Here is an 11908-nt window from a genome sequence, read left to right on the forward strand (position 1 = left end):
GAGAAAAAAAGTATAATTACAATATACGACTGATGTATTCGAGTGTTACTTTTTTTTTTAAAAATGAAAAGATCGCCTATAAACGATATAAAATAATATGGCAATGATCGAAAAGGGATGCTCTTTGTGTGTCCAAAAATTCTTTCTATATCGTGTAGAGTATAAAAAGAAAAGAATTTTATGAATTTTAACACTAGCTTTTAACGTAACGTTATAATTAATAATAAATAGGAAAAAAAACACTTATCGTAACAGGTTTTTGTATTTAAAAAAAAACAAGTTGTCAAGCTAGATTTCTTAATAGTTATTCAAGGTCTTTTCAACAAAGACCGACAAAAAAATTGTACAGACTCGCGATATTTCGCTTGAAAAAACAAAAAAAATCTAAAAAAACAAAAGTAAAAAAAAATGTAATATATATTATGATTCTTTATAAATGCTGCAATATAGTAATATCACTATCACTCTATTTCGCCATTTTCAAATAAATGCCCGTAGATTTTTAATCTCTCCCCACTGCCCTCCCTCCCTCCCCCACCTTTAAAAAAGAAACTGATTGTTTTCTCCTATTATCAGAAAGTGTGAATGAGAGAGGTTTTTTTCGAAAAATAAGAAACAATTTTTTTTTGCTAAAAGCCAGAAAGAATTTTTCTTTTTATTAAAGGAAAAAAAGCTGGAATTCTTTTCTCGAAAAGCTAGGCAAACGAATCGAACTTAAACGGATTTGGTTTTGTCTCCAAAAAAAAAAAGATTTTTATTCGCATAACATATTTGGTAGTATTATGATTCTATTGTTGTTGCTACTATATATAAATATATATTAAAAAAATGCACAGTGATTCAGAAATAAGATATTAGCTTGTTGCGTTTTATTCTTAAAAAAAAAGAAAAAATGATACTGCTCAATTAAATAATGATGAATGAATTTTGCTCAGCATAATAATGTTGACTGTCGTCTTTTTAAAAAAGGGCCAAAAAAAACACTTTTTTTTCTCCAGTTTCGAGAAAAAAATCCTTTTTTTGCACTTCTCACATTTGGCACAGTGATAATTATTATTTTTTACTAACTGATATTAATATTGCTAGGAATAAAAAGAAAAAATGCGTAAAGGAGTAAAAGTTTCAAAAAGAAAACTTTGCGCATAATTTATTGATAATATATAGAAACAATTTATTTTTTAAATAGAAATAAAATTAATTGGAGAAATAATTCCTTTTTTTTCACTGTGCTATGTATATGTCTCGAATTTTTTTCTTCTTGCACTGAAATAATTCAGTCAAATTTTGATAGTTACCAATACCAGTCAGTACTGCCTTTTTTTTCTTTTTCTCCATCACAACTTCCATTTTTTAAACGAACAGGACAAGAATTATTAGAATACAATCTTTTTAACATATCGAAATTATTTTTATTATGATAATTAAATCAAAAAGGAAAAATTTGCATGATTGAAACTAGTGATCAAAAAATTTTTTCAAAAAAACAGTTGTTGGATCAAAAGATTTTAGAAAATAAAAGAGAAAATTTTGAGTGATATTTTCAATTTTCATTCGACAAATTTTAAATTGATTATATTTAAAATTTTTAACATTAAATTTTTGGAAATTAAAATTTATTTTCCTTTGGAAAGTTATTACAATAATTTATTCTTTTAAATTGTTAGATATTTGTTTCTCGATTTATTAGGAATTCTTCAATTTTACTATATATGTATATACGATTTGCCGATTACAAATTATTGTTACGATTTGTTTTTCGAATCTATTAACAAAATTTATTCTTCGGATTTATTTACCATGTTCATCGGATTTATTAACGTTCTTCAATTTATTGTTCTTTAATTTAGTTGACAATTTTGAAAAGTTCTTGAATTTAGGAATTATTTGTTCGACGAATCTATATTAACGATTGGTTTAAGTTAACAATTTGTTCCTCGTATTTATTAAAAAATTTGTTCTTCGAAATTACAATTAACAAATTTGTTTATCTTTGGATTACGATTTTTGTCTTTTCATAAAAAAGAATTGTTAATTTCTTCAAAAATATTATTTCTCCAAATATGGAACTGAGAAATATTTTCTCTCATTATGCACAAAGTGGAAAAGAAAAAAAATATTGGGACCTTGTTCTTCAATTTTACAGGTTCTGTTTTATTCGCACAGTTCCTATTTCCAGTTTCTATAGAATAAATTTCTTCCGGTGCATTTCATTTTTTAGTTTTTGATTTTTAACAGAGAAAATTTTTAAGTAAATGCAACCTTCTCGTTAAAAATGTTTTTTTTTTAATTTTCTTTTAAATTTTTTTTTTTAATATTTCTTTTAAATTATTTTTTTATTTTCTTTTAATTTTTCTTTTCCGCTAAAAAAATCTTGTCAAAATGGATTTATTCTATTTTAATCATAAATTTGTAAATTAAAATAAGAGGGTTGCATTTTATTTTAGTCGGAATATATGAAGTTAACGCTTAATAGCAAAAAAAAAAACCTTCCTTTTTTTATTTTAAGAGAATCCAAGTGCCAATTATAGCGAAAAATAAATAATGCTACAATTTTATTATAAATATATACATATATACATGCTTTATCTAGAAAATACATATGCATAATATACATTTAGTACAATATAACAAATATGTCTATGTAACTATTATTATTATGAGAATTTTTCACGCGAGAAGCAAACAAAAATTATTTTCCAAATCCAATGCGAATTTAATTTTTCTCTTTAGTAAATTTTTTTAAAATTCGAAATTTTTTCCCAAAACAGAAAAAATTTGTTCTTTTGTTTTGGAATTTATCTTTAAGGGTAAAATATATTCCATTTTTTTTATCTCCCTACCAACAGATTGGTACAACCAGATTTTGTGGAATTACATTTGTTTTTTAGATTAAAATCGAAATCGGTCGGCCGTACCGATGTTTTTTAATTAAGAAGCAAGTGATTTAGTTTCCTCCTGTTGGTGATGAGTAATTTTGAATAATTTATTATTTACCAATTTTTTTGTTTTTTGTAATTTTCTTCGAATTAAATCATAAAATACAAGGAGTATAATTTTTTTTTTTTGGGAAAAAAATTTCGAATTTGTTTTTATTGACTTAATAAATAAAGTATTTCTTTTTGTTCTTTAGTCTTTTGCAATTTCGTTTTAATATGTTAGGAAGGAAAGAAGAAATAAATAAAAATATCATTAAATGTGAAAAAATTTTGGAAAAAAAGACGGCAGACGAATTATGCATGCTCGTTGTTGTAATATTACAATTTTTGACTGTGATGCTACATTATATAATACATATATTACGTGCGTAAATACTTTTTTTTCAACGATGTTTGCATTTTTTGTGCCGTGACACCAATTCGATAATCCCCTATTTTCTTTGCTGCTCATGTGATATAAAGCTCTCATACTTTTTTCCCCCAACTTTCTTTTTTTCCTTTTTTTCTCATTTATTCTACACAAATATTTAAAAAAAATATTGACTATCTATATGATTTGCCAATTAAATCTGCCACTTTCGCAAACAGAGTTGGATGTATAATAATATTAATTCAAATTAATTGTCAATTAAAAATTTAATACCTATGAATTTAAATTAATATTCATTGAAATTAAACATTATAAAATTGAAATTTAATCTGAATTGAAATTAAATACTGATTAAAATTAAATATTAATTGAAATTAAATCTCAACTGAAATGAAATACTGATTGAAATTAAATATTAACTGAAATTAGTCATTAATGGAAAGCAATAATTAATTAAAATTAATATAAAATTAAAATTAACAAATAATTTGAATTTATTCCCAATTAAAGAATTTTTTTTCGACGCAAAACTTTTTTTTGTACTTTTAAAACCAACATTATAGAAAAAATGAATGTGGAACAAAATTAGAAAAAGTATGAAAGTTATTGAAAAAAATATAAAACAACTAAATTTGTAGTTGAAACAAAAAAAAAATTTGTTAATTTTAAGACCGACTCTGGTTGTAAAAATTTAGCTCAGTCGCATTGTTCTGCTTGTTCAAATTCTTATGTAATTTTCTCTCAATAATGATAAAATTTAGAGAGAAAAAAAAATAACGATGTAATTATTTTAATATATATATATATAAAAATTGATCCCGTGGACTTTAGTAAAAAATGCGAATTAAAAAAATATTTTTTTTTAAACAAAAAAAAAAAATGCAAATCGTTATATATGTTCGATTGATGGTATTTTGGATGTGGCTAGAAATTTATTTTAGTACATTGAAATAACTCTTTTTTTTTCTTATTGTTGTAATCTTTAATCCAGGAAAAGTCGACTATCTTTTTTTTTCTTAATAAAATGAAAAAAAAAAATGTTAAAAGATTTATCGATTTTTCCTAGTCATTAAATTTTAATTTATAATATACACATAATATAAAATATATATTTTAGAAAACTAAAAGAAAAAGGAGACAAGACAAAAAAAAAAGTGGAAGCAAAGTAAAAAATGAGAAAATTGTGCAAAATTATTTTTTAGAATTTTCTTTTATTGCAAAAATGTGCAAGAAAGGATAAAAAAATAATTTTTTAAATGAAAAATGTGATTATTTTGCACGAATTTCTTTTGAAAAAAAAAATGTAGACATATATTATATAGTAAAATAACGTGGCTTTTTTCTTCTTTTTTTCAATCTCAATATTTCCCAATATCAAATATTTGCAAAAAAAAAGGGGGAAAAAAATAAGGAAATAAAAATACTACTACTAATAATATAATAATAAATATTAAAATTAGAAAAAAAAACGAAATCCGTAGGCCATTGTGAACACGCGTAAATACCGACGATTATTATTTTATAAGAGCGTGTAATATTTTGGATGACTGTAAAAGTGTATGACAAAACAGGGCCTTGAAGCGAATTTCCTTAAGGCGGCGATTTGCTTGAAAGGAATTCAGAATTAAGGCGATTTAAATAAGTTACATATTATCGTATATATATATACACACATATATATATATATTATTATTGAAAAAAAAATGTACCCGTGACTCTTTTATTGACGACGACTGCATTGCTCCCCTTGACAAAGGCTCGTATATCCATTATATAGTTGTATTTGCAATTTATTATCTATATATTATTATATTCATTAATTAAAATAAAAAAAGTATATTATATATATTTGGTAAAGAAAGGAACGTGAAATTGATTCGAAAAATTTGGCGCCCTTTCGAGAAGAGAATTTTTACTTTCTTTCTTTTGTATTTTCGAAAATTTATTTCTTAATTCGAAAATGTATAAATTTATACTTGAAAATAGATTTTTTATTTCGAAACATTTTCAAATAAATTTACATTTCGAAAAGTTTTCGACGAAAAATTGACAATTTTCTATTACTGTTTTTTTCGAAGTAATAATAAATATTCCAAAAGAAAAAAAGAGTAATAAAAATTGTCAGGATAGTTTTTTATTCTATCTAAAACTCGAAAATTATGAAAATTATGAAAATTATGAAAATTATGAAAAGAAGAAAGAAAAATACGGAAAAGGAGATTGAGACTTGAATCTGACTGCTACTTATTATAAAGGGAGATTTTTTATTGTTAACCCGGGTGCTCATTTTTTTTCAACTTGAAAAATCAATTTTAACGTTCCTATCTTTACTCGCTTCTGTTTTTTAATATTGGAGAACATGCATATTTCGAGAAACATAAAAAAAAAATGAAATAAGTCGATGAAGTTAACGATTAGATTTAATATTAAAAAAAAAAGAAAAAAAAATGCTGATGCGGATGGTTTATAATGTTAATTGATGAGAAAAACGAAAATGAAATGATGATGTAGGAGAGAAAGAGAGAGAAAGAGAGAGAGAGAGTTAGAGAAAAAAGGAGTATGTATAATATGTATTTTAAGCAAGGCAACAATTTACATTTACATTAACGGTAACGAGTAACAAATACATATGTGGGTTGTGCATAAGAAAAAAAAATACGTATGTACGTGTTTTGTCTAGAGCTTATCGAGAATAATTTCATAAATTTTTGATAGAAGAAAAGATTTTAAATGCAATTTTAACAAGTTGAGTTGGAATAGTTTAGAAAAAATGAACTCTCGAAAAAAAAAATAAAGAACAATTCTTTTGATCAATGACCAGTAAAATTTGTTTAATGTGCCAATTGTGCTCATCGTACTTCCGTCCCAGAATGGGCAATAATCGTTAAATCTCTCTCCAAACGAGATTGCTAAACACCAAAGACAAATATTCTGACTCTACTTGAAATTATTCGAAAATTTCTTTTAAACGAAAAGAAAAACCTTATTCTCGAAAGAATCTTTTTTTCAAATTTGTAAATTCTCATTGGCCAACATGAAATTATAATCGAAAATACAGTTTTCCATTTGGTGAATTGGTGAATATTTCGTGAATATTGGTATTTTTATAACGAAAGAAGTGTTTACGTTCCAACGACAAAATTTGTTGTTTAAATAAATTAATTATTGAAATAATAATTTACTGAAACAATAATTTATCCAAATAATAAATTATTGCAATAAAATTGATTTCAATAAAATGTTAAGTTTATTTTAGTAAAAAAAATTGTGAGAAAATTTATTGGGAAACTGATTTTTTGGATTGTCTCGATTGCTCTTTTCAAAATCATAATTTCGTGAGCGGTGTTAATATCTCCAGATATACAATAGAATAATGTAGAATTTTATTGTATTTTGAAAAATGCCGCGAACGACTGGATTTACAATTATTTATTCAAACGACTTGCCAAGTTCATTGCACAGTATATAACGAGAGATAAAATTCGAGAAAGATTTTAAGAATTAACGAATGAGACGTATATAGACATTGAGAATTTTCATGAGATATTGATGTATATATCTTAAGTTTGTATTATAACTCCCCACTTAATTTGTATGAAATGGAAGTATCATTAAAATGATGATGAAAACAAAATTCATTTGTCTATTTTCTTCATTTTTACCCTCTTGCCAACAGTCACAACAAAAACTGGAGTCTGGACATTATTTTTATCCTTAAGATATTAAATTAATTTTTACATTAATTACTTCTTAATTCACAGTACATTTTTTTCCTAATTAGCAATCAATTTCTTTCTAATTCAAAAAAATATAGACATCAAAAAATTTACTTTTGAAAAATAGAAAAATTAATTCCTATTAAAAAAATAGGAATTTTAAGTTAAGAATTTTTACAATAACTAAGTAGATGGAAAAATTTGATTTGGCATATTTTGTGATGCATATTTTCGAAAGTCTGAAAAATAATTATTAATTATTTATTTGTTAGTTAATAAAATTCTAAAGAAAACAATTTCAAGTGTTATTTATAAAATAAATAAATAAATAAAAGTCGATTAATCTGATTAGTCTCTACGAAGAGATAATTATTTTTTTACATAATTATTTATAATGTTTATAATATTTGTCCTCCAGTATTCGGCCATATTGATAAATGACGTAACATTCCACAGTAACGCAGGCGTAGAAAAATGCCGGTCATTCACGCAGAGAGACGACAGACTAATGACACTCAAGTAAACGATTAAATTTTGTCTGCTTGTCTGAAAGAATTTTAACAATACAAAACATTAATAGACTACTTTAAAAAATTCTACTGGAAAATGTACAAATTGAAAATAATTGTAATAATTAAGAATTAAAAGATTTTGAAAAATGGCTACAGAACGTGAAACAACAGTAAGTAACCTCATCATATGTATTGAAATTGTATATTCTACTGAAACCATATAATATTAAAAAGAAACTATTGAAAAAACTATTAGAAAAAAAATTTCAAATTGATGTCCAATTTAATTTCTCCCTTTTTTGGGTCAACTATTTTATTAAAATATAGAAAATCAAAATTTTTGTTTGTTTATTTATCCTTCAGTTTTACTAATTCTGTCATATTCCACATTTCTAAATTCATATAAAATATGTATTACGTTTATTTACTTAGATGACATGCACAACTCAACATTTGAAGCTATTTTATTTTTTACTCCAAAAATTATTTTTCACCTTTACTATTTTCATTTTTATTTTATAATTTATTTTTATCATTTTCATATATGTATTTTACTCCATTTGATACTATTTAATTAAAAACATTCCCCAATTTATAGTTTTTTTTTTTACTATCTTTAAGTAACAAATTATTTATAACTCTACTACAATTTTCTGGAAAGTAAAATTTATTTCCAGAAACAAAAAGAATTTTCAATTTATAAATTTATTTTCTTTAAATATATTAAACATATTTTTTATTTATATTCATATTTATTTCATAGAACATAATTCTTGGATAGAATTTTTTTTCGCCTACATAATTTTGGAGTGGTCGTTTATTTCATCGTTTTATTATTATTATTATATATAATATTTATTACGTTTTGTTTTTTAATTAATTTTTTGTTTGATTAACAATTGTCATGTATTTCAGGTTCAAGATCTAAAGGAAAAGGGCAATAATTGTGTAAGGGAACACAAATATGAAGAGGCAATGTATCACTACACGCTTGGAATTAAAATGGACCCTCAAAATTATTCATTGTACAGTAATCGATCTCTGGTCTTTTTAAGAATGCAACAGTATCACTTATCAATGGAAGATGCTCTTATGACCATACAGATAAAACCCGATTGGACCAAAGTGAGAGAAAAATTCATTTATACTGCGATCTAAATCTAACTTAAAAACAAATCAATTCAACTGAGTCTCCAGCAATTTTATTTGCAAAAGGAGAGGAAAAACAAAAATTTACTGTTAAACTCAAAATATTTTTTCTAAAGTTCATACTAATATTTAAAAAAATTAATTTACCAGTATTAAATTTTCATCAATTAAGTATTTTTATTGTAATAGTAAAAATATTTACTAATTATTTTTAGTTTAATAGTAAAAGTTCTGCTGATTTAGATTTAGATCCTAATTTTCTTCCAATTTCCATCGAATTAAAGTTTGATTTCACTGTATTAATATTAACAGATTAATTATTTATTCAATATCCAAATAATGAAATAAATATTTACCTTTCAGGGCTATTATCGAAGAGCGGAAGTTGAATTTCATACTTTTCGATTCAGTGAAGCAATTCAGTCTTATAGAAAAGCTCTCGAATTGCAGCCAGATGATCCCAGCATAATAGACGCAATGAACAGAGCTTCCAGGTCACTACTACAAGATAAAAGAGGTATTATTCAGTATTCGCTACTACGCAAAGAAGAAATTTCATTCTTACTTTAAGGACAATTAAAAAGTAAATTCACATTCTAAACAAAAAAGATTCATAAATATGAAAATTAAATCCGCTTATTATGCGAGAAGTAATGACAATTTTTCTTGTCCCTAATAATTTAATAATTTTATTTTAATTAAAAAAATTTGGCAATATAATTTTTCAGCTGATCAACAAATTCCATGGCTTGGTGCTGGAGTTGGAATTATTTTGGGAGTGATAGTCGTCATTGCCGATTATGTATTCACAAACAAACCAACATTGTCGGTGAGAATTTACACTATTAAAATTTTTATTATCCAATTTATGAGAATTTACAGAATTCAATTATTTATCAAAATTCGAAACGTAACTCAAAAAATTCAACTGTTTTTACAATATTTAATTAAAATTATTTACAATAAAAATTTTCTCAAATTTCAATTTAAAACCTGGAAATTTCAGGGAATTTTGATCGGAATCCTGGAAAATTATTGTTTTCTAAAATTATTGTGCTTATTCTTGAAATCTAATTTTTCTTAAATATTTCCAAATTTATTCAATTTTAAAAGAGTTGCGTTTACAATTTTCATAAATAGGTGAACTTCAAAAGGTTTTCATTTGATATTTTAGAAAATTTCAATTTTGAATGAATTAATTAAATACTAAAAATTTCACAGGAATTCTATTATTTACAAATTTTTTTTTATAAATTAATTCGCAATAATTCAATTATTTTCATGAAGAATAATATTTTTTACCAGGAATTCAATTATTTTCAATTATTTTCATAAATAATAAAAATCATCGCAGAATTTCAATTATTTTTAATACAATTTTAATGGAATTTCTCGTAAAATGTAGTTATTTCTAAAAATTTTATTATAATTCATAAAAAAAATTCAATTATTTTAAAAAGCCTTCCTATAATTTATGTATTATTTTCAAAAATTTTAATCAAATTCTTTTTAACAATTCAATTTTTTTTCAAAATAATTTTAATAAAATTCTTCGTAGAATTAAATTAATTTCAATAATTTATCAAAATTCAATTATTTTTAATATCTACGTATTTCAATAAAATTTCACAAAAGAATTCAATTATTTAAAAAGCAATATATCATTAAAACTCGTCTCAAGAATTCAATTATTTTCAAAAGTATGTAATAAAATTCTTCACAGAAATTCAATTATGGTCAAAAGTTTAAAAAAATAAAAATTCTCGTCAAAATTTCAATTATCTTTATAAATAATAAAATTATTCTTCAAAATTCAATAATTATTTTGAAAAAATTTAATAAAATTCTTGGCAAAATTTCAATTATTTTCAAAAACTTTTCTCAATTCAATCAAATTTTTTTTACAGAGATTCAATTATATTTTTAATGCAATTTTAATCTAATTTCTCGAAAATGGAAATTATTCTTAAAAATTTTATTAAAATTGGTCAAAAGAATTTTAATTATTTAAAAATTTGTTGATAAATTCAAAAGCAAAAAGTCAGTCACTAATTCGAAAATAGTAAACATTTTTACTAATTCAAATTTAAAGAGAAAGTATTATAGCGTGAATTTTTAGAAATAATTGAATTTTGAAAAGGTTTCAAATTATAATCTTTGAAAGTTTAAATTTTTCATACTTTTAACTGAAAATTGTGTAGATTTAATTTTTTTTAAAGTTTAATGCAACTTTTTTGAAATTATTTCAAGTTTTTATTTTCTAATATATATTTAATTGAAGAATTTCCGAATAATCGATGAAATTTCGTAAAATTGAATTGTAAACAAAAGGATTTGAAAATTTTCAAAGTAAATTTTTCAAAAATTATTAAAAATAAATGAATAATTAATTTAAAGAAGAATTTTAGTTAAAAATTGTAGAAAATAATTGAATTGAAATGAGAATAATTTTGATGAAGTTACAGTAAGAATATTCTTATAAAATATAAAATAATGATTTTATCAGTCGGCATCTTTAATTATTTATTATAAAACATGAAGACATCGATTGCTCCGAGTCGAAGACTCGGAGTGATCGATATCTTCATGTTTTATAACAATTTTTTTTTGAAAATTGTTTAATTTCAAAAAGTTTTGAATTTGAATCTTTTGAAGAATTTTAATTTTCATGGAAAAACTGTAATGACTAAATATTTATTTAAAAATGATAAATATAATAATAATTTATAAATCTTATAAAATTGGATTTTTTAATTCTTCATTAAAATTTTGTCTTTTTGTGTTTTAATTGCAGCATCCGATTTTAATGGTCCTAATGACAATGGCGATAGCAATAATTGGTTTTGGTGTTGCAAAAGGTTTTCGATATTTCGTGAAATGTCAAAGAAAATCGTTACTTGAACCACCAGTGGATTTATTTGAAGAAAAAGAAAAAGAAGACGCACTGTCCGATGCGGATAAAAGTGGAGAGAAAGATAAACATCCAAAGTATAGTAAAGCACAAGCTCGACAAAGATTTAAGAAAGGTAAATCATAGAAAATTATTGCGCGCCATTACTTAATAATCGTAAGTTAAACAATTTTATTTAGCAAAACTTTTCTCTTTAATCATCAAAAAATTTCAAGCATAATCTTCAAATAATCTTCTATACCTTTACCAATTTTTCAAAAGAAAGAAAGAAAAGAATTTTGAAATTTTTACAATTATTGAAATAACAATTTTAC

At 23.4% G+C, this 11908-nt stretch overlaps 1 protein-coding gene across 1 annotated transcript; it reads left to right on the forward strand.

Moving 5' to 3' along the window:
• The first annotated feature begins 7479 nt into the window (after positions 1 to 7479).
• On the forward strand, positions 7480 to 11890 carry LOC122506148 (serine/threonine-protein phosphatase 5-like). Its single transcript, XM_043618156.1, has 5 exons — positions 7480 to 7704; positions 8450 to 8659; positions 9047 to 9200; positions 9412 to 9512; positions 11478 to 11890. The coding sequence occupies exons 1-5, from the start codon at positions 7681 to 7683 to the stop codon at positions 11718 to 11720; spliced, it is 732 nt and encodes a 243-aa protein (XP_043474091.1). The 5' UTR covers positions 7480 to 7680; the 3' UTR covers positions 11721 to 11890.
• Positions 11891 to 11908: the final 18 nt, after the last annotated feature.

This window comes from Leptopilina heterotoma, unplaced genomic scaffold (assembly GCF_015476425.1).
Source record: "Leptopilina heterotoma isolate Lh14 unplaced genomic scaffold, ASM1547642v1 Lhet_397, whole genome shotgun sequence".
In the NCBI taxonomy this organism is placed as follows: Eukaryota; Metazoa; Arthropoda; class Insecta; order Hymenoptera; family Figitidae; genus Leptopilina; species Leptopilina heterotoma.

Excerpts from the sequence above, each read along its gene's own strand:
- LOC122506148 (XM_043618156.1), top strand. The coding sequence starts at position 7,681 with ATGGCTACAGAACGTGAAACAACA. Across the intron at positions 7,705-8,449 it reads CTACAGAACGTGAAACAACA|GTTCAAGATCTAAAGGAAAA; the intron begins GTAAGTAACCTC and ends CATGTATTTCAG. Across the intron at positions 9,513-11,477 it reads CAAACAAACCAACATTGTCG|CATCCGATTTTAATGGTCCT; the intron begins GTGAGAATTTAC and ends TTTTAATTGCAG.